This window comes from Leopardus geoffroyi, chromosome A1, assembly GCF_018350155.1.
Source record: "Leopardus geoffroyi isolate Oge1 chromosome A1, O.geoffroyi_Oge1_pat1.0, whole genome shotgun sequence".
NCBI classification, from domain to species: domain Eukaryota; kingdom Metazoa; phylum Chordata; class Mammalia; order Carnivora; family Felidae; genus Leopardus; species Leopardus geoffroyi.
In genome coordinates, this window is record NC_059326.1 from 1,772,732 (window position 1) to 1,797,047 (window position 24,316).

General features: G+C 38.6%; 1 protein-coding gene across 5 annotated transcripts in view; it reads right to left on the reverse strand.

The window, feature by feature from the left end:
* Window positions 1-24,316, reverse strand: part of XPO4 (exportin 4) — a 119,649-nt gene that overhangs the window by 21,286 nt on the left and 74,047 nt on the right. For all 5 annotated transcript variants that reach the window (XM_045444247.1, XM_045444239.1, XM_045444263.1 and 2 more), the window contains 6 exons: window positions 19,222-19,379; window positions 18,797-18,971; window positions 6,290-6,466; window positions 5,521-5,663; window positions 4,860-5,005; window positions 3,876-4,053 (listed from right to left, as the gene is read on the reverse strand). In XM_045444247.1, the coding sequence (XP_045300203.1) occupies window positions 3,876-4,053; window positions 4,860-5,005; window positions 5,521-5,663; window positions 6,290-6,466; window positions 18,797-18,971; window positions 19,222-19,379 (977 nt within the window). The remainder of the gene's footprint in view (window positions 1-3,875; window positions 4,054-4,859; window positions 5,006-5,520; window positions 5,664-6,289; window positions 6,467-18,796; window positions 18,972-19,221; window positions 19,380-24,316) is intronic.

Here is a 24,316-nt window from a genome sequence, read left to right on the forward strand (position 1 = left end):
CTTACTTCGGAGTCTGCGTCTCCCTCTCTCTCTCTGCCCCTCCCCTGCTCGCGCTCCTTCTGTCTCTCTCTCTCTTTCTCACAAAAAAATAAACATTTAAGAAAGTTAAAAAAATTTATTAAACATAAAACTCAAATTCTATGCATTTGTGAATGAGATTAATGTACCAGGATTTTGTTTTTCCAAATTAGTTCATGCATCTGTGAAAAAAAATGGCTAATTAAAAAATAAATTATTTAAAAAAAATTAGCAGCCATTAAAAAAAAAATATATATATATATATATATAAATTCCTTGTTCTTAGAATGAGACAGAGTTGAGCATAATTTGATTTGATTCCTTTTTCATTTTTATAGAAACACTGAGAAAACCTATTCACATAAATGGAAAAAGCAGTTTTAAAATAGCAGGGTTCCTCAATTATTTGAACCTAGTTTTATGCAAAACATCACGAAGATCTACTATCAAAAACTATTTTTAATCATCTCTTAGCTGACAATTTGATTTCTTGAGCGTCCCATAATGCAAAGGGCTGAAAAGCTCCTGACCTGTAAAGTCCGTGTCATCCGCTACTCGGTCATTCACTCCCGACACCACACACACAATTCGGAACCGTCGCTTTATCTGGCACCGCATGCTTTTACGCACCTGCCTCTCCATTACGTTAAGACTCAGAACGAGCAAGAGCCTTGCCTTTCTCTGGCAAAGCAGGAGCAACGTAAAGCAGCGTGGGCTCCTGCGGCCTCACTGCCACAGCCCGTCGGGCGAGCAAAATCCCACGGGGCCGCCTCTGACAGAACCTCTCACAGCCACCTGCCTCTTTCCACCCCCACTTTTACCAGTGGAAACGCTTCCTCACCTGCCTGGTCGCCCTTTGAATCCACCTTCCACGGTACAATCCTGCTACTACTAGTAGTCTGACCGGTCCACCTGCCCATTTCCGACGTTCTTCACCACTTTCACTCCTACCTCAGTCGCCCGATCCCCAGTGCCAACCCTACTTCTCCACCTCCAGAAACGTCTCTCCCCTCCACGTTCCCATGTGAGCCACACCACACTTCCTCTTGCTTTAGGCCATGCTCTCCTCCCAGGCCTCGGCCTCTGCTGTTGCCGCTGCCTGGAATCCTCTTCATGTTGCAAACTCCTACGCACCCCTTTTTTTTGCTGCATGTTGCAAACTCCTACGCACCCCTCAACTATCTGCCTAAATAAATAAATCTCTCCAAAGCACCCCCTGATCCTTCCCCTGCCAACAGGTTAGGTAAACCCAGGCGCTCCTCTATCCCTCTTATCAGACTCCTGTTGTATCCTCAGATCCTGGCATACGGGGGAGGTGAAGGAACAACTCAAAACATTTTTGTAATTAAAGTGTAGTTGACACACACATGTTACATACAAAACATTTTTTAATTGTTGATAATTCCAATTTCTTTTTTTTTTTTTTAATATTTATTCATTTTTGAGAGACAGAGAGACAGAGTGTGAGCAGGGGAGGGGCAGAGAGAGAAAGGGAGACACAGAATCCGAAGCAGGCTCCAGTCTCCGAGCTGTGAGCACAGAGCCCGATGTGGGGCCTGAACCCACAGACCGTGAGATCATGACCTGAGCCGAAGTTGGATGCCTAACTGACCGAGCCACCCAGGCCCCCCGATATTTCCAATTTCTAATCCTACTTTAATTTCTTAAGTATGGTATCTAAACATACTTCATATTTCAGACAGCACTCACAGCTTCCCATACTCTACAAATTAATCTTGAATTACCTTTGCATTCATAAACCAAAAGTCTGCAAAATGAGTCAGAGCTTGTTAGTTTCTCACATCTGCTATTATCACTCTGATTCAGACCACTATCATCTTTCTCTTGGATTACTACAACTAGCCTCTTCATTGGTCTCCCTGCTTCCATTTTTGTCCTCATAGTTTACTCTCAGTGCAGCAGAGGAATCTTTTTGCACAGTTCTGCTCAAACCTAACGACAACAGCCTACTTCATTCAGAGCAAAGGCTAAAGCCTTGATCTGATATCCCTCTGTTTTCCCTTCTATCTTGATCTCCTGACAAAATTCCACCTCATTCTGCTCAACCCAGAATGGCAGTCCTTACTATTGCCTGAATATGCCAGACGTGCCACAGGGCCTTAGCATTCCCTGTTCGCTCTGCCTGGAATACTCTTCCCCAGGCCTTCACGGCCTCCCTCACCAACCTCAAGTCTTTGCTGACAAGTCACCTTCCAAACGAAGTCTGTTACTGATTACACTACTTAAAATTACACACAGTCCCCGAATCTGTGCTCCAAATCCCCTCACCCTGTTCAGTTTCTTATCTAGAGCACGTAGTCTTCTAACACTATTTTTTTTTCTTTCCTTCCTTCCTTCCTTCCTTCCTTCCTTCCTTCCTTCCTTCCTCTCATCCATTCATTATCTTTCTCCTACAAGGAGCTTTAAAGGGGGAATGATTTTTGTCTGCTTTCCTCACTGATGTATCCCAAATGCCTACAACAGTACCTGGTACTCAATTAATTATTTGTCAGAGGATAAATTCTTCAAGAAATGTGAACTTTTTTACAAACAAGGAATGTTTCTCTCACATGCCTTTCAATTTCACATTAATTCTTTGGACTTAAAAAAAAAAATAGGGTGTTTTTTTTTTTTTTTTTTTTTGGTTTGTTTTCCAACCCTCCATAGTCTGTGCTCTCAGATACAAAAATGTTTTGCTCCCACACTGATACCTTAGACTGGCAAAAATTGAAAAAGCACTGAAAATACAAGGAAAGCATACCTGATGGTACTGCCCAGGCAAGAAATATAACAAAGAATATAATATGACAGCCCTCTGAAATGAGCTGCCTTTGAAATTAACATTCACCATGAATCAAACCAAAGCAAAAGCAATGATTTTCACAAGCAATTAACCTAACGCCTATAGTAATCCCCAAAAGAAGAGATAAAAATTTTGCAAAAATAGAGCATTGATATTTTATTTCAAACAAGAAAATAAAACAATAAAGGAAATAAATTCCTAAACATTTCCTTGATAGTTCATTAAAAAAAAAAAAATCCTGTTTTCTACTGCACAGGTATAAATGATAGCCATGTATTTTTGGATTAAATTAAAAAGATGAAGGGGACAGCACCCTGCTTGAGTTACTGATTCTGCAATTGACAAAAACCAGTGTTATTTCATTATTGGTGTATCTGCCTGCAACTTAACTTTAAAGATACTGCAATTTCAAATGTTGGTTTTAAATCCACTTGTAGGAGGATATTCGGTCTAGGTTTATCCTTCCTTAATTTCACCATTAAGAATTAATGAAAATTTTGCCACTACTCCGAGGAAGATCAAAGTGAATTCTCATTTGAGGCACACAATTGTCTTCTAACTTTACCTGACAGGACACTCAAGTTTCACATATTCAGAACAAATACTTCAATTTTATAAGGTACGAATCATAGTTTTCCTTCAGAAAGCCACTGAAATGTAGTTTTAGCTTTATGAACAATAAAAACTTGCTAATGTTCACCTGGTGTCTAGGAGGCTCACAGACTTTGATTCACTCATTTAGGGCACCTGCGCCACATCAGCACTGCTTTCTGATGGCCAAGGGACATGTCCCTTCAAACTTACACTGTATCCAGAATAATTTTACAAGTGTTTTCCTCAGTACAGGATATAGCTGTCAATTCTCACCAGAGTGGCACTGCTTAAATATACCGAGTACTTGCCATCCTTGTTTATTTCAAGGCTTCTCCAAGTTTTATTTTCTTTCACGTATCAGATTTACAATGTGGCCAACACAGGAGTCATCTACCCATCAACTCAGAATTTATTTAAAACATTATCAATTACAAGAGCACAGCTATAGAGTTCATATTACCTAATCACAGAATCTGTTCTGTTGTACCCTGGGATGGAAGAAGCCTTTTCTCCTGGAGATCCCAAAATTTGAAGTGTTGTATTAATGTCAACTTCAGATGAATGCTTAATGGAATATTCCATTATTTCTGGAGGTATTAGCGGAGTCTCTCCCTGAGTATCATCAGCTAAGAGGTAGCCTTCAGTTTAAAAAAAATTAAAAACGAACACTTAACAAATCTACATTTATCAAATTGCACTATAAATGTTCTCAGTTTTATCTGATTGACATACATATTAAGTTGATGTAAAAGTAAATTATAAATGTTAATGTTAATTTCAAGTTTGATGAGTAGAAACTATTTCTCAGATAATTAACTCTCAAAATACAAAGGACAAATATTTTATTCACCGATTTTATAATTCATACTGATAGGTAGGCTTTTTAATCTACTATCTTTTAATAACTTTTAGTACTATATTCTGTAAAATTAACAGGAATTCTATTATCTATATCAAAAGTCAATATTTGGGAGTGCCTTTTCCAAAATTAAGATTTTTTTTTCTTGATTATTAAAAACACAGAAACATTGACAGTATGGTTATAAAAGAAGACCCTACAAGTCAGACTGCCTAGATTTGCATTCTGGCTCCGGAAATTAATAGCAGTGTGACCATAGGCTACTTTCTTAAAACTGTCTCTTTCAGCTTCTTCATTTGCAAGATGAGGATAGTAATAATAATGAAACCTGACAACAGTACTAAGTTACTGGGCTGCAATGAATTCCACAAAAGACATTTGGTATGCAACAGGCACTAAATATGCATGTCAGCCAATATTTTTAAAAAATGCATCCATAGCTCTGTGATATACAGCATCTGTATTCAAATTTCATCCAACACTACGTACGGAACTTATTTTTAACATATGAAGCTTCTTCTAACATATAAGAACTTTAAACTGCTCAGTTGGCGATTACACTTCAGAAAGAAACAACCAACCAACCTGTAACTAAAATAAGCCAGTGAATATCTTCATATAGATCATCAAGCATTTTGTTGTCTATAGTGCTTGAACCAGGTGAAGCAAGTAACTGCTGCTGATGCCGCTGTAACTGACCGTGGAGCCTCGTTACTCTTTCTTCTAATAGGCTAAAAAGGGGGGAAAAAACCCAAAGTTTCATAAAGTTCAATAAGCAAAGATCTAGAACAAACTGTATACATAATTTCCATTTATTAGACAACATAAATTAAGATGTTAGCACAAAAGCACATATATGAAAATATTTATTGTAGTACACAGCTGTTCTCATAGCAGTATAGGAATTGTGATTTATTCTTTATGACATAGAATTAAAACATCGCTTTACAAACAATCAAGGCTTACAACAGGCATTCGAAAACTGGTCATTCCAAGTTTTTATTGACATGGGTCAAATCATTCTCATACCATGTTTTCCACAATCTCTCTGCCATCTATGCTGTAGTGCCTGGGCTCCAAATGTACAAGCCAAGGAATGCAACCATGAGTATGTTTCTGTCCGTTTGTTCCAGTGTGCTGGGATACGGGGTAGGGGTGTTTAAAGTCTTTAAACACTTTAAGTGCTCTCCAGGGAATTGTGAATAGAGAGTATTTGCTCCATGGGGTTTCTTTGGACTGTGTGTACCTTGTCAGAAGAGGTATACAGTGTTCTGCAGCAATCCTTCCTAGCATTCCTACACTGGCTAGTTGATCTGAAAACTGGTCTCGATCATCCTCTTGAAGTTCACTTATTTCTTCTTCCTCACGAGAGGCCACACCATTGGCAGTCTATTATCAATGAGAGAAATAAAGAGTGAGGAGCTGCACTCCTTTGTGCAACAAATCATGCATTTCTGTTGCACCATAAAATAACTTCAGCACTCCACACAAGGAGGAGAGCTGGACAGAGCCAACCCAGTGGTCTAGAGCCTGCTGGAATGACAGTGCTGGTCATTCCAAAAGAAAGAGGTGGCGGGGGGGGGGGGGGGGGGGGCGGCTCACAGAAGAGCAAGAAATAGAAGGTATCACCCCATGGTGCACATATGTAAACACAGCAAACTGCATTCACAACCCACCTCCCACCCCTGAGAATTTAACTTCTGTCACTGAAAAGATCTGACATCTTTAAGATCCGTGGTGCTTTATATGCAAGAAGTCATTTATATCACTCAACAACTAGGAAGACATAGGCGGATAACTGAAAACTGAAGAGAAACGGGGTAACTACAAGCAGCACCCACAAATACGAACTCATTTAGACAACAGGGTTACTTTTGCTCTCTAACGCTCTCCGCAAACCTTCTGAGGATGGTCCCCCTAAACTTCTAGTATTATGCAATGTATAATAGGATAAATGAGACGAAACAGAGCTATGATGAAATGCATTTTTACTTACAATCCGGCTTGAAGCTTACCAAATTCCTCGTGCCATCTGGAGCAGCGAGGTGGCACTGAATATAGGAATTGAAAACTTGAACTGCATGTTGGGTAAAAAAGCCTTTGTGGAAATGTTTGTCGTCTTGGACCAAAGTCAGCCAGGATTCCAGCAATTTGTCATAGGCTTCCATGTACACCATGTCATCTTTATCAAGCTAAGAGGAAAGAACACTCATAAAACAAATGGCTGGAGAAAGAGGATGGGAATTATAACAAGAGTTGCACAGTTATACATGTAAATAGTTTTAGGAGTTTTTCCTTTAGCAAAGGTTCCCAATTATTCAATAATCTTGCTGACTGAGCACATTCTAAAGTTAATCAAACATTGCAGTAAAAATGTGTAAGCTTTTTATTAAACCTTCTAAAATCTTTCTAACTTAATCTAAATAATGCTTAAGCAAACAGAAATTAATGTTTACTTTTTAAGAAAACTAGCTGTTCACTACTTCATGGAACATGTATTTTTCAAATTAAAATCGTATTAACATTTCTCTGTAGTCAAGAGACCTGTTAGAATAAAAATACTGTGTACTTACTATACGCTTTTAAATGATTTTAGAAAAAGTGAAGAATGATGAAAACAGACTGGTCTAATCAGCATATTTTTTTTTTAATTTTTTTTTTTTTTTCCCAACGTTTTTATTTATTTTTGGGACAGAGAGAGACAGAGCATGAATGGGGGAGGGGCAGAGAGAGAGAGGGAGACACAGAATCGGAAACAGGCTCCAGGCTCTGAGCCATCAGCCCAGAGCCCGACGCGGGGCTCGAACTCACGGACCGCGAGATCGTGACCTGGCTGAAGTCGGACGCTTAACCGACTGCGCCACCCAGGTGCCCCAACATATTTAAGAATATGTAGGGAGAACTTCATAGATGTTAAGTCCTTATTAAATTATCTTATGACATTCTTTTCATTTTCCCCTTCATTCTTTTGTAAATTTTTCACAAGATGACTTAAAACTTAAAAAAAAATTTTTAATGTTTGTTTATATTTGAGAGAGAGAGAGACAAACACATAGGGTGAGCAGGGGAGGGGCAGAGAGAACCAGAGACAGAATCTGAAGCAGGCTCCAGGCTGTCAGCTGTCAGCACAGAGCCTGACAACACAGGGCTCAAACTCATGAACTGTGACATCGTGACCTGAGCCAAAGTCCAACACTTAGCTGACTGGGCTTCCCAGGCACCCCTAAATGGTGACATTCTTAAGAGTAAACTAGGGGATGGGGCGCCTGGGTGGCGCAGTCGGTTAAGCGTCCGACTTCAGCCAGGTCACGATCTCGCGGTCCGTGAGTTCGAGCCCCGCGTCGGGCTCTGGGCTGATGGCTCAGAGCCTGGAGCCCGTTTCCGATTCTGTGTCTCCCTCTCTCTCTGTTCCTCCCCAGTTCATGCTCTGTCTCTCTCTGTCCCAAAAATAAATAAACGTTTAAAAAAAAAAAAAAAAAAAATTAAAAAAAAAAAAAAAAAAGAGTAAACTAGGGGCGCCTGGGTGGCGCAGTCGGTTAAGCGTCCGACTTCAGCCAGGTCACGATCGCGCGGTCCGTGAGTTCGAGCCCCGCGTCAGGCTCTGGGCTGATGGCTCAGAGCCTGGAGCCTGTTTCCGATTCTGTGTCTCCCTCTCTCTCTCTGCCCCTCCCCCGTTCATGCTCTGTCTCTCTCTGTCCCAAAAATAAATAAACGTTGAAAAAAAAAAAATTAAAAAAAAAAAAAAGAGTAAACTAGACAGTCCTAATAAAATTATTATTTAACACCTGGAGGGCCTAGCTGATACAGCAAGGAAAAGGAGTAAGTACAAAAAACTGGAAAGAAACGCAAAAAAAAAAAGATGATTATTTGCAGGTGATATTCAGAAAAAGAAATCCAAGGAGATTAAACTTAGAACCATTAGAACAGTTATTAGGTAAGGTGGCCAGATATTAAAAACAAACCAAAAAAAACCCCATTGTGATGTTTCCTATATACCAACAATGAGGTTAAAATTGGAGCAAAGATCTCACTCCATTAGAGCCTGCCTGGGATTCTTTCTCTCTGCCCCTCCCACACGCGCTCTCACTCTCAAAATAAATGGATAAGCTTCTTAGAAAAAAGATTAAAAAAATAATAAGTGATATAAATGATGGCATGGATTAGGAGAAAAGAGAACTTTTTATGCGCTGTTGGTGGGATCATAAATTGCTATGGCCACTATGGAGAACAGTATACAGAACCCTCAACAAATTAATACAATTACCATATGATCCAGCAATTCTACTTCTGGGAATATATCCAAAGGAAATAAAACTCAAAAAGACAATCTGCAACCCCATGTTAATAGCACCATTATTTATGACAGACAAGACATGGAAACAACCTACGTGTCCATCGACAGATGAATAAAGAAATTATGGTATAGATACACAATGGAATATTTTCCAGCCACTTAAAAAAAATGAGGAAACTCTACCATTTGTGACAACATGGATAGACCCTGAAGGTACTATGCCAAGTGAAATAAGTCAGAAAAAGACGAATACTACATGATCTCATGTAAATGTAGAACCAAAAAACCCACAAAACACAAAAAAACAAAACCCCACCAAACTCAGAAAAAGATATCAGATTTGTGGTTAGCAGATGTGGGGCGGCGGGTGTGTGTGTGTGTGTGTGTGTGTGTGTAAATGGTTAGAGGAAGGTGGTCAAAACGTACAAACTTTCAGTCATAAGATACATAAGTACTAGAGAAGTAATGTACAACATGATGACTAAACATTGCTGTGTGATATACAGGAAAGTTATTTGAGATCTGAAGAGTTGTCACCACAAGGAGAAAATTGTCTTCTTTTTATTGTATATATATGAGATGATAGATATTAACTAATAAACCTATTGTGGCAACCATGTCACATATATGTAAATCAAACCATCATGCTATACACCTTAAACTTACAAGGGAATGTATGTCAATTATTTCTCAATAAAACGGGGGGAAAACAGACATAAATAAATATTGCTGGGCAAATCTGTTATCCATGAGAACAAAAAGGAAACTGAATCCTTATTTGATACCATATTCAAAATTAAATTCTAAGATGGTAAAATCATGAAAGGCAAACTTTAAAAACATTTAGAAGAAAACACAGGAAGGATAGGTGTCTGAAACAAGGAACTAATAATGCAAATCATTTTTTTTTTTAAGTAATCTCGACACCCAGCATGGGGCTCAAACTTACTACCCCGAGACCAAGAGCCACAAACTCTACTGACTGAGCCAACCAGACACTCCTAATAAAAGAAATGACAGTAAGTTCAACTCCACTAAGATGAAGAACATTTGTTCATCAAACAATACCATAAAGTCTACATGCAATACGGTGTCCAGGATTAGACCCCAGAAAGGAAAAATAACTGGTAGAAATTTGATGAAATCCAAATAAAGACTAAATGTTTAGTTAATAACAATGCATCTAATGTTAATTTCTTAGTTTTGACAAATGTACCGTGATAATATAACATGGTAATGATAGAAGAAATTAGGTAAAAAGTACTCTTTGCAATTTTCTGTAAATCTAACATTAACCCAAGTTAGGAATAAGAAAAAAGGTACCATAAAGTGAAAAGAAGAGCCACAAAACCAGGAGGATAAATCTGCAACAAGTAACTGACAAAAAAAATTAGTGTACAGAATATATGAAAAATGTCTACAAAGGAGTAAGAAAGGGGCACCTGGGTGGCTCAGTTGGTTAAGCGTCTGACTTTGGATCAGGTCATGATCTCGCAGTTTGTAAATTCGAGCCTCATGTCAGGTGCTGACAGCTCAGAGCCTGGAGCCTGCTTCAGATTCTGTGTTTCTCTCTCTCTCTCTCTGCCCCCCTCCCCTGCTTGCACTCTGTATCTCTCTCTTAAAAATAAATAAACATTAAAAAAAAAAAAAGGCAGTAAGAAAAAAGACAACCTGATAGGGAAATGGGCAATGGACTGAACAAACATTTCATAAGACTAACCATGGGAATCATATATTTATATAAAGATGTTCAATATTATCAGCACCCGGGAAAGCAAATCAAGACCATATCATATACTTACAAGTTTGGCAAAACTATGATGGTGAAGACATGGATCAACGGGAACTCGCACACACCACTGCTGAACATGTAGTGGGTCCCATCAGTTCAGCAATCAATTTGAAACTATCTTGTAAAACTGAACATTTACATATCCCAGCATCCAAAAATTCCACTTGGAGGTACCTTGGAAAACCTCTCACAAATATATACTAGTAAACATGCAGAAGAATGTTTACTGTAATGCTGTTTGTAATGGTAAAAAAAGGGAAACTCCAAAGTTCACTTACAGCAGAACAGAGAAAAACTGTGGTATAACACTCACACAACGATACATCCTGTACATAGAAGTGATCAAAATCTTTATTTTAAAAATTTTTTTTAATGTTTAACTGTTTTTGAGAGAGAGACAGAGCGTGAGTAGGGGAAGAGCAGAGAGGGAGGGAGACACAGAATCGGAAGCAGGCTCCAGGCTCTGAACCGTCAGCACAGAGCCCGATGTGGGGCTCAAACCCACAAACAGTAAGACCATGACCTGAGCTGAAGATGGACACTCAACCGATTGAGCCACCCAGGCACTCCCAAAATTTTAAAGCAAGAGAACAGACAACATTCAGAACAGTGGTCACTTCTCTTGCAGGGATGGAAGAGGGGAGCAGCTGGGGTTCCAGGATTAGGATGAACACACGGGTACCATCAATGCGGTGCTGGTAACGTTACTGGGTTGAGTCATGGGTTCACTCACGGTGATTTCATAATGTTTTAGAACATCATGTTTTATTTTTTATCTGTATCAAATATGACATAATAAAATTATCTCTGGTGGTCTGAGGACTAAAAAAGATATATAAAATGAACAAACACAGCTAAAATGACCATGCAGAGTGCTCGATGTATTATTAGCACCAAGAAAAAAGGGTGGTTTTACGCCTTCAACAAAAATATATTGAATGCTGAGAGCGAAGCATTGGAATACAGAGATGAGTAAAATAGTTTCTTCCCAAAGAAACATCTGTGGCCTGTTTATATACTTAACAAAGCACGTGCTTTGCAGACATCATTTGTTAAGTCTTAACAGTTTATCTTGCCAAAATAAACAGCCTGGTAACATATCTTAAGAGGAACTTACGGAACAGCATCCCCTGACCTCTAGTATCTCAAAAGGAAGAAGCAGGACATTTTCTAAAAACTATCTTTGCTGTTCTTTAGTACATATATAATGCACGCTATCATATTTTAATTATTCGTATATAAAAAAGTATAAATAAAATGTAAAAGCCTTTCAAGCCTTTTTTATTATTGAAAGAGCAATAATCCCTCCTATAAAGCCCTGATATTAGACAAGGCAGAAGATCACAGACTGTTAAGAGCCTCTATTCACTGGATGGTGATTTAAAATAAGAACCCAAAACTTCTAGAGCCTTCTGGTTCCTTTTGGATATCAACACGTAACTCATCAGGCAAAGTGTGAGAAATCTGGTTGATGACAATTGGCAACTAAATCTTTCAGTCTAATCATGGAGAACTGAAACCTGACCAAGTGCTTTTTCATACATAATACCTTGGCCCTGCTCCATGACCACTCTGGCCAACACCCAGCAGCCAAGCCAGAGCACGTGCACAGGGATGACGAAGGAGTCCAAGCTAGACTCTCTGTGCTCATGCCCTAAGTATTGTCAGGCCTGCTGCCAGAAAGGCTTTGGAAAGGGGCTTAGAGCTTATGAGACTACTTGACCCCACTTTACTCCATTTGGGGATGGAGGGTACAGAAGGTAATCAAACTACGATAACAGCACTTACATTTCAACGCCCATATTTAACTTAGAAGGGTACAGAGGAGTGAATCTGCAGCCCGTCAGCCACAGAAAAACTGCTTTTATGACTGGTAACTATGAATATAAAAAAACAGTGGTTAATTTCATTTACGAAGATGTTACCAAATGAGGCTTTCTAAAAAATATATGTATATGTGAATCTGCTCCCCCTTTAACACTGAATTTCAGAAGTTAAAATCTAACATGATTACTTGATTCCAACTGTATGACATTCTGGAAAAGGCAAAACTATGGAGGTAGTAAAAGATCAGTGGTTTCTAGGGGTGGGGGAAGGAGGGATGACTAGGTAGAACACGAAGGATTATTAGAGCCATGAAACTATTCTCTATGATTCTGTAAGAGTGAATACACGTCATTACACATTTCTCAACATCCACAAAATACACAACACCAAGAGTGAACTCTAAAGTAAATTATGGACTTTGGGGGACAAGGAGGTGTCAGTCCTGGTTCCTCAACTGTAACAGATGTTTACCACACTGGTGGGGGAGGTTGACAGGAGGAGAGGTTGTGTGCATTTGTAGGGGTGGAGGAGGGTGAAGGATGGGATATGGGAACTCGTATTTTCATTCAATTTCACTGAGAATCTAAAACTGTTCTAAAAAAATAATGTATGCGTTTATTCCTAAAATGAGATATCATAAAAGTGTGTAAGATAACTCTTGTACTGAAAATACATCTCATGCTCGAGTAGTTCTAAATTTTATTGTTACATTGCAAACAACTGCAAATCTACTCCTAGCTACAACAGGATTATGGTTACTGTCAGGTACTCGGTATGATCCATCCCACTATACTAGATCTTTTTTCTCTGAACAACAAATAACCAACATGAGAACTCCACATCTTTTTCATGAAATTGAAAAGTTCTTTCTTTGATCATCAGTATTTTCTTCATATGTAAACGTAAATTACATGAGTTAATCAAAAGAGAAGTGAATGATTCAGACATAAAAAATCCAGTAAGATGGGCACGGACAATTCACTCTCACATAGAAAATTTTATTTCTAAGGAATAATCTTTAAGAAGTTCCTTAACCTGATTAGACTTTGCATTCCGTACTTCCAGCCTGAGGCTGCTGCTACCATAATTTCTCTTTCAAGGACCTGGGACTGAAAACAAATTAAACAATCAGAGATTATAGAGGCCAGGAAAAAAGTGCCAGGAACATTGACCAGGAAGTTCACTAGCAATGTTCGTTTGCAAACATGATTAAAAAAAATCATTTTGCAGAAATAACTGATGTGACAAAAATGTGTCTTCAATAAAAGAAGGGGGCGAGAAAACTCCAGATAAATATAAAGGTTAAAAAAAGGGTTCTATCAATATACTGTTTCTTTCTTTTTTTTTTTTTTCAACGTTTATTTATTTTTGGGACACAGAGAGACAGAGCATGAACGGGGGAGGGGCAGAGAGAGAGGGAGACACAGAATCGGAAACAGGCTCCAGGCTCTGAGCCATCAGCCCAGAGCCTGACGCGGGGCTCGAACTCACGGACCGCGAGATCGTGACCTGGCTGAAGTCGACGCTTAACTGACTGCGCCACCCAGGCGCCCCAATATACTGTTTCTTAATATGGATGGTTGGTATACAGTTGTTCATTTTATTATTCTTTACAACTTTTATACACATATATGAATTTTTTTTTTTTTTTTTTACTTTATATGAAGTATTTCACAGTAAGTTTAAAACATACAGTTATTGGTACAACCTCCCAGGTTCAGTGACAGATCAAATAATACATGCACTGCAGAGGGTAAAACATTAAAAAGAAAGGACATACGAAAGATGAAAGACTGAAAGAGCTGTATTAGTTTATGTTGTTACTCATCTGCTGTTAAGTAGATTCTTTTCCTGGGGTACTAGTATTTAAGGCAATTATTGAAAAAAAAAACCCCACAGAATTGTCACCAATGAAGCTTCATGAATTCTATTCAAAATTAGGAAGTCTTTAAATGTTAACTGCAAAAGGAATTAATTCATTCTTTTTTTTTTTCCTAGCCAGTCCTAAAGGAACAGAAATAATTTAACTTCAGAATACCTATGCAGCTGACAGTATTCCTGGCTTCTAAAATCCCTCAAGAGGAACTGAGTTAGTGGGCAATACTGCAGCTGTTAGAAGAATCCTATAGATAGATCACTCAAAAAAGTCTGCCCCCACAAAACCACCAAGAGTCCAAGCTGCAGTCTGCGGAAAGAGTGTTTAAACATTAAACTCCTCGATCAACAAACTTTCTTCCTTTTGGAAACGCATATGAATTTCCAAATTTTAATGCTAAACAATGTATATGCATCAAGCACCGTGACTGGCACATGGCAGGTGTTCAATGAGTATGTATGGAATTGAATTAATCCAGCAATAATCCTAGCAGGCCGACATCTCAGGGACTCGCCTGGCTTACAAGGGGTAGAAGGGCAATCCCTTTTTTCTACCTCACTCTAGCGTTCATTTTTGAACTCTTGGCACATCAGATCTGTTTATGCTCCTAATGCTGTATTATTGTTTTAAACAATACAAAGGATACTAAATGGAGTAATAGCCATGACAGTAACTAAGCTTTATTCTCAACCATCTACATAGTCTATCTCAAGTGCAAGAATGCTGTAAAACGTAAACACTGGATCTGTGCTAGGATTAGCATAGCAAATTGAGAAAACCAGAGGTGACTCATAGACAAGTCAGGAAACGCTGCATTGGTAAAATTAGGATCCAACCAGGATTAAATGCAACCATGCAATTATTTTGTAAAGACTTGTTTTAATAAGAATCTTTATTTAAGATGTAACTGTAGCCAATTTTCTTCCAAATGTCCTAACAGAGGGAAAGCTACTGTTAGTATTAAAAAGAAGTGTACTGTCCTTTAAACGTGCAAGGTTTAATGCACCTCATCTAATTCTCTCTCTTAACCATTTCAAGCAGATGAAATGAATGCGCATAACAGGAGCTGGACAGCTGTCTTGCTCTCAACAGTATCACCAATTTATTCATTTCTTCTTTCCTGGCCATCAGGGCCACTGTGTGGGGGGCTGGGATGGCTTTCCAAATGGCCCCATCCTCTTGCGAGGTTAGGGGAGAGGCTGACTACGTCCGAATATTGTACTGGCCTCACCATGCCCTCCTCCCCTCCCCCAAAAAGTGCATAATAGCTTTCTCTCTTATCACGGAAACAGTCCCAAATCTATGCTTCCTGCTTCCAACTTATAATGTGGCTTCCGTGTACTCCTTTTCACTGCATCTCCTCCCCACAAAGTAACTGTCCACTGGGCAGGGAAACTAGACTTTGAATGAAGAATGTTGAATTCTACCACATTACACTCTGTACTGAACTTCCTACAACTTTATCAAGTATCTTTTTCTTCACTGCTTTGTCCCACACGTCTTGAGATGAGGCTCCAGATGTACCGAAAGGTTTTTCTCTGCCAGGTTTACCTACCACCACCTCCTTTACACACCCACCCTCACACACCTGTGCACAGCCAGACACACATACACTTCACATGCACTCAAGGTTTAAGCATCGTGCTTGGAAGCTCTGCTCAATTCACTCAACAAGTTCTGTGGCTCCAGTGATGAACCTACTGGAGGCTGAACTTAAGATTTTCTGCTGACAAAAGAAACCAACCGAGTATAGAGTTCAAGTCATAGAGTTCGATTTCACTGAGCTGATTCCAATGGATGTACCAGTAGTATTAACATTTGATGAAACAATCGATATGGTATCAACAACTACTGTGTTCGAATTTTAACTTTAAAGGCAACGGTTCCATGTCTATAGTCCTTCTCACCTCTTCAGTACAGCAACAGACAATAATTTGATTTCTGGGGTGCAGTGAAAAAATTCTTGGCCTCAGGAAGCCTCAAGTAGTACCAGGAAATTTTAACGGCCAACAGAACAACTTGGCTGAAGACTGGAATTACTCTTTTTGAGCACAGACTTTCGGTTTACTTGCCAGTTGAGGAGCATAAATAACTGTCTTCACCCACAGGCTAAAGCCACCAAGTAAGGACATACTTCATGAAATGCACATTAGTATCAAGAATTTTTCCTCCCACGTCTATATATTTTTTTCTCACTGCGGCCACATAATCACCACCAGAGACACAAATTTCAAAAAAAGGAGACAATCTATATGTATTCCTAAGTAAGTATAGTTCTGAAAAAATGTTCTCACAATGAGACAAAAGTGTATATGCTGAATCTGTTTTCCTACTGGGGAAAAACTTCCTTCACTATTAGAGAAAAGCAGAACATTTCACAAAATTAAAATTATGAAGAAAAGTAATATTAAAACTATTACAGCCTGCACAAAACAAAACTCAAAAACCTGTCTTACTTGGTAAGACAGTGTTCACAATATAGGTTCTCAATAAATGCTATTATTATGAAGGTTCACTTTTACCATTATTATTCCACATTTTAATGTGCATACCATACAGGAACTTTCATATGGTTAACCCACCCCATAGAACATTAGAAGAATGTTCTATGCTCAACATGCTCAAAAAAGGTTAAGCAATTCGTCCAAGATTCTGTAGTTTATAATTACTTGGCTCATGACTATACAGTCTCCTTTCAAAGTTCATGACCTTTCTTTCTGAATCACTGACTCTCAAAGCAGTTCTTTTTGTCTCAGTTTTTCTAGTATTACTTAAAAGACCATTTACTTATGTATTTTTCCACCTGAGGTCAACGACTATGTATTAAGGACCAGTACTCCAATCACCGGGTACCTAAGGAAACAAAAATGATGTGACCCGCGTCCCAGAACTTCCACTCTGGTTTGGCGAGATTTGTTCGCGTAGTTTGGTATTAGCTGCACATTCCCCAGCCTCCCCTCCCCCAGCACACACAAGATACATGAAAACCGCTGAGATGACATTTAGGAGGATTTGTTTAGTCTTCTGGCAGCTCATCGTGCAGGGGCCTCCCTTTCGGCCTCCCCCCAGCTTCACCAAACCTCGCCTACCTGGCTGCTCCGAGCAATACCGAGTTTCAGACCAATCTTCCCCCTCTGCCTTTTGAAACAGGTAACCAATTCTTTTAAAACCATTTTTAAATGTCATAAGCAGATCAATTAGAAGAAATTAATAAAACAAATGAAAAGAACACTTCTGCAGCACACCTTCTTGTGAAACAAGCACAAATACACCTACTCTGAACGAGTATCTACACTTGCCGCTTTCTAAACTTTCTCGACCAACCTTGACAGAAACATTGTTTTCCAAGTTGTCAGTCTCCTGGTCAAAATAAATGAATTCTAAACTTAAAATCTGCAAAACAAGAATGATATATATCTTCTAGCAATTCTTCTATAAAATGTTTAGAAACTTCCTTAACCCACAAACAGAAACTAAAATATAGCTATGTTTCTAAATATGTGATCAACATACTGTTTCATCTATCTGGTTTAGAAGAGAAAACAAACCAAGGGGGAGAAAGCACAATGAGACCATGTTAAATGAAACCTGAGTTGATTCAGAATTTGTAACAACCTGAAAGGGTTTCGAATAAAGCTGAAATACTTAAAATTGACCTATATTTCCATGCATAGAACATAATTTTTCCTCCTGAGAAATTCAAATCTCACATACAATGCCTTTAAACTTCTACTCCTCTACTAACTACGTTTTTTCAAACACACAAATATCTGCCTGACCTGGTTCCTTTCCACATCAAACCGCTGAAGTGTCCAAGTACATAAATCATTCCCGAGTTCTGTCTTCTGAACACCTCTAAAGGGATAGGAAAATGCACGGACGTTGCCACACCCCCAACAAAACACAGGATTTTGTGTCTAATACCAATTCTAGCAGGTACTGACAAATATTCTTTTTACTCTTACAGTCTTTGAAAGAAATTCACATATTGATTCATAAAAAGAAAAATTCGTTTCAACAATTTAAGAACCACTATGGAGGAAAAAATTATTTCCCATGATTAATGTAGTTATTCACGGTAACTTACAAACACAGCTGTGTCGTCAAGGAGTTTTAGTACATGTTTCCTAAATTAAGTTTTATATCTGGAAAATATACATTTGAAAACTTGTACCAAAAAACAGCTTTCGTACTGTTACTGGTCTTAATAATGAAAATTAAGTGCCACCAAGATACACTATTAAACCAAAAAAATTAAAAGAGCACACAGCCTAATCAAAACCAGCGTGGTTACAATCAAGTGAACCAAATTTTATCTACATAATTTCCAGATAAGTCCAAAATTTTTAAATTCTCAAAAAAATATAAAATTATAATCACAACCACAGTACAATGTTAGCAGCGCCCTTTAAAGTTTTCACTGTTAAAATGGGGTTTCAACATAATCCTTAATACAAACGTTTCATTCCATTTCCTATGTTCAGGCACTAAATTATCTCAAAGTTAAAATCTTGACACCAATAAATTTAATCTACAAAAGTGATTTTAATCCACAGAAATTTTTAAAGTAACATTTCTAAACACAGATTGCCAAATAATTTTCACATGTAAACAAAAATGCAATTTTAACAATAGCTAGCATTTGCTTAATTACTTGTCACGAGAAATGTTGCAGAGGCATTGCAATTTCCTTGTAAAAAACAGACACAATTTATTTTAAAACAGTCACTCACCACTTCTTCCAATGCAGCACTTCGCCCAAAAGAACAAGTGAGGTGTGTGAGACAGTTAACAAAGGACGAGAAAAGTTCATTTGGAATGGCAGTTAAAACATTTCGAGGGAACACAGTTATCAGGTTGCTGATAATGCTGGAGATTCCCACAGCTTCGGAATCTTCTATTTCAATTCTACAAATCAAGTAATGAGTATTATTAAGTGGCAGAAGAAAAGTCCCAAAAACTCCTCTCCAAACATGCAAATATTATCACCTATTTGTTTTTCAAGGCATGTCTCTGTGTATTAATTTCAAATTACCCACATAACTACGCTTTAAAATATAAACAGGGAAAATCACTAGTTTCTTTTTCTCCTCTCCTGTTAAACATAAAGAAAAAACTGAAAGCTCTTTTTTCAGTTATAAAGGGCAAGTATACCTACCCATTGATAGTATTCAGTAATCCCTCAATGAAGTGTGCTAGATAATCAACTTGGGAGCCTTCATCGGGGAAGATGGGTCCATGAAGAGAAGCTAACTGGGCAAGGCACTGAAGAGAATCTTGTGCCATATCTGAATCTTCTCTGATTTTTCGATGTACCTGTTAGAAAGAATTACTAATCCATAAAAATAAATTCTTCTTTTGTAAGGGTCACGTGTCTATCATGCCGAATGAGGTAAGAGAAAAATTCACTGTAGCTAGTTATTTCTAGAAAATTAATTCCTGAACCTAACTAAATTTGAAAATTGCCCCTCAGTCCACTTTACATTACAGTCCATGATTTTTTAAACATATCGAGTAATTTTTAACTGAGGGCTACCTACATTTTGAAAATTGAACTGTCTCCAGGATGTTATGACAAAGAGAGAAACAGATGCCAGCCAGTCAGACATACTGCCTTCTTCTAAAAACAGCAACGACGACAGTCATCTGTATTATGCTAACTATGCCTAGCTACAGCTTCTTGCTAAAGTTAGCAGACAAGTTCAATCAGGAGTATATAGATGCTGCTTTAGTAGAAGTAAACAGTTGTACACTTAGAAAAGCAATTTACCTTTCCATCACCAGACACTCACTCACTCAACTAGTACATAAGCACACTCTTGCATTAACTCTGACATTGCCACAATTTGTCTGAATCTCATTTTATCCTGTACACACTGCTATGAGTAAGGGCTAAACGTTTTTTTAATTTTACTTAGTCCACTTTAAGCCTCATCTAGATTTTATATCAGTGATGCAACAATGATGTGAAACACCTCGTACACAGTATTCTGTTTGAAGGACATCAATTACTGCTCCCTAATTTTACAGTTATTAATATTCTCAGATTTTAAAGACGTTTCATTGCTTAAATCTGACACAATTAATCATAATTAAGGAAAATACACTTAGTAAAGAAATTACAGGGGCATCCGGGTGGCTCAGTCGGCCGAGTGGTTGACTCTTGGTCACGATCTCAGTTCCTGAGATTGAGCCCTGCGTCGGGGCTCTATGCTGACAGCAGGGAGCCCGTTTGGGATTCTCTCTCTCTCTCTCTCTCTCCCTCTCTGCGCCCCTCCCTTGCTCGTGTGTGCTCTCTCTCTCTCTCTCAAAAATAAATAAACTTGGAAAAAAAAAAAAAGAACTTATAGGTATTTTTTATCTTAATCCACCAACCACATTGATGGCAACCATCTTCTATTTTCCACAAGCATTTGACTTCTCCAGCCCTTCTTTTCTCACACAAATTTCTTTGCTTTCTGAATGTCACAAAATTTTAAACACTTGTGCTCTATTTGTTTCAAGTTATGTTCACTTCAACGCTGAAATCATTTATAGATTACTTGCAGTTAGAATAGTTCTTATAAATATTCACAGGTACACTTTTGGTACCCAGGTACACAGCGAACAGGTAATAAACCCTTATTCACTGATTGATTCGATTACTCTTTAAACCTTGAACTTCTTAAGGCTCTAAGATATTTAAAATACTAAAGAGTTACAAAGTTAATTGAGGCGCTTGAAATACACCACCCTCTTTGGTCTCCAACAGGGGCTGGAAAACCACAGCCGATGGCCGAATCTGGCCTCCTGCTCATGTTTGTATGGCCTGTAGAATGGTTTCTACATATTTATATGGTTGGGAAAAACAAAACCAAAGAATAACAAAATCTCAAGACATATGACAATTAAACAAAATTCACATTTTGATGGCTGTTACAAAAGTTTTGCAGGAACACTGCCCCGCTTGTTTGTTTAGGTATCAGCTATGCTGCTTCTGCACTACAAAGGGCTTCTGTACTACAAAGGCAGAGCTGAACAGCTGCCTCAGAGAACAGGTGACCAGCAAAGCCTAATGTTTACTACCTGGCCTTTACAGAAAAAGTCTGCCAATCCCTGGTCTAGAATAACACAAATGTTTCCCAAAATATGTTCTATTACATTTTAAGTTTCATATAGTAAAAGTATAGTGCGCAAATTCATATAATCTACATTGTCCAGTTCATGAACTTTTGAACACAACTCATTTTTAAGTTCCTTATCTGAAAAGTATAACTCAATTTCATCATGCTGCTTAACCTAATCAACATTTAAGCATGTTACCCAGGGGTACATTCAACCAATGGATACAATGCAATCTGGGACAACAGAGGGTTTCTTTTCTACCAATAGAGAGCCAAATGGTTATTCATTACTGGTCCAGAAGTGAGGAATCAAAGGAAATGATGAGTGAAATGGCTAATCTGATGATGTAACACAATCAAATAAAAATAAAGAACTACCACAGAGCCTGCATGTACTGTTCAAACTTAATTTATGTTCTCTGAAATGTGAACCATATAAAACTCATGATACATAATGATTAGTTCTTGCATAATACAGTCGACTCCTGCCCTTCTTCCAATGTCAGCCTTACAAAGGAGTTCTTCCGCAACGGAACCATGTGACACAAATTAAAAACTGAATTCATCACCTGAGTAGGGAAAGCAGAGGGCTTAGGAAACGCAAAGTCTAACAGAACACCCACAGAGGTGAATGGTGAAGCAAGACAAGAATAAACAGAAGCAAGTCAGTAAGACGATAAATTCTACTGGAACATGCTGAATCTGAGATGTTTGTAGGTCTTCCAAATTAAAACATCCAGTAAGCACTTGGATTATAAGGCTCTGGAACTTTGGAGCAGCCTGTGCTGAATATAGATTTTGGAGTCATCGGTGCAGAAGTGGCACTTGAAGTCCTACGTGTGGAAGAGATAGTCCAAGGAGAGTGTATACAGTCGGCAGGGTGGAGAACTGAGACAGAACACTAGCAGTCTGGCAATGAGCAGAGAAAAACAGAGAGCATAAATGAGGTCAAAAAGGATCGGCCAAGAAGGGAGGAGGAAAAACTAACGAGAGTGGTTTTTCCAAAACCTCGTGGAAGAAAGAAAAACTGAGACATCTGTAAACTTCCGAGGGGCAGAATGTCACCTCGAGTGTTTCTCGATTCAGATGTGACCAACATATTTAAAGTTTTCATTCCCTTCAATAGTGTATTTATGTCTATATACTCAAATCTAGAGAAACGAGGATAACCAATGGAACACTGCTTTCTATTCGGTAACGAACTCACGATTGAAAATAAGTTTAACAAAACCCGAACGAAATAAAACGATTAGCCCCACTGTCATCTCTGTAACAATTTACAAACCAAAGTTGCTTATCAACTCCTCAAACGAAAGTACCAGGCCCCAGACACAAAACTGCTAAAATGACAATGCAAAAAGGGTTAACTTTCAGGCTGAGAAGCCATCTGCGTGTGGTGGTTCACAGCTGACAGGAACAGCTGTCTGCTTTGTCTAGACAGCTGCTCGGATTCGGGGTGGCTGTTTCCAGTACCGCCAGCAAGTTTTGCACCTTTTCAAAAACTGCTGGAATGGGCTCTTCTTTCAGTCAAACGAACAACACAAAGAAGTGAACTCGGATACGTATCGAAACAATTTCTGTCAGATACGGCAGGCGCTAGAACCTGTTAATTTAGTTACAACTGCCTCTGATACGGATATGCTTTCGGTCACCATTGCTCCGATTTACAGAATATACTGCAAGGTAATGAAGTCTCAGCATTTCTATAGAAAACATTTTTATGTATACAACCATGGACGAACAACCTTATTAACGTTGTTCTTATTCTAGGTATTTTATTCTAGGTATTTTAAAATACGTACCATAGAACTACAATATTTTACATGGTTCAATCGAGAAGGGAAGGCAGTTGTAAGGATAGTAAATAATATTTTTCAAACGAATAAAAAGGTGAGAAACTAAAATGGTTGGGATTAAAACAGCTTCCATTTTTTTCTTCTTAACTGGTCTTTATTGGACTTTTGCCCCAGTCATTACGTCTAACTTGTGTGCTTAGGCAATTAACAGGAAACCAACATCCCTCTCCCCTCCACACACATGCATTTCTTTCACCAGCCTTTGACTATTACAGTGGGGACCCTCATGAACAAACATGGGAACCTACAGCCTTCTTTTTTAAAATTTTTTGATAGAGACAGAGCGTGAGTAGGGGAAGGGCAGAGGAAGGGGGAGACGCAGAATCCGAAGCAGGCTCCAGGCTCTAAGCTGTCAGCACAGAGCCCGACGTGGGGCTCGAACTCAGAAACCGAGAGATCGTGACCTGAGCCCAAGTCGGCCGCTTAAGACTGAGCCACCCAGGTGCCCCGAGCCTACTTCTTTCTAGCAATTAATAAACAAGACCATGTGAAGTTATCATCGAAATAAACTGCTATTCAAAAACACGACCTTGACCCACGACTGATAAATGAGCACATAAAGTACACTCTACTCTGTTAGGGCAGTTCTTCAAGTGTCACCCAGGGATCCTGACACGTTGCTAAGACCACGTCAGGTTGTAAGGGCAAAACTGTTTCCACACTGGTACTAACACACTGTCACACGTGTACAGTGGAGTTTCCTCCAGGTTACTTGACCTGTAATATTACAACCAGCTGGACGTAGAAGCAGATCTGAGAATCAGTCTTCAGTTAAGCATGACATGAGAGTTTTACAAAAATACAAAACAATGCCACTCTTCAGTAAACTTTTCTTTTTCCAAAAACACAGCTATCTGTTCATTAAAATGTTATTTACGTTAATATGCGATGGTTTGGGTACTATTTTTTTTTTCTAAGATTTTAAGTAATCTCCCCACCCAACAGGGGGCCTGAACCCACAATCCTGAGATCAAGAATCACATGCTCCACTGACTGAGCCAGCCACATGCCCCTCCCACTGCTACTTTTACATGAATCAACAAATCATTTTTTAAAGTTTTTCGTTTGAAATTTTAATGTGGTAAATATTAGTAGTTATATCCCCATAAACAAAAGCTCTTTGGGGTCTTCAATAAATTTTAAGAATGTAAAGGTCTTCTGAGATCAAAAAAAAGGTCTTCTGAGAATATCAGCTCCAAGATATTCATACTTCTATAACACTTTTATAAATTACCAAGAACATTTCTCTGTAATTTCTATTTAAGCAGATGTATCGATTAGGAGAGAAGGGTTT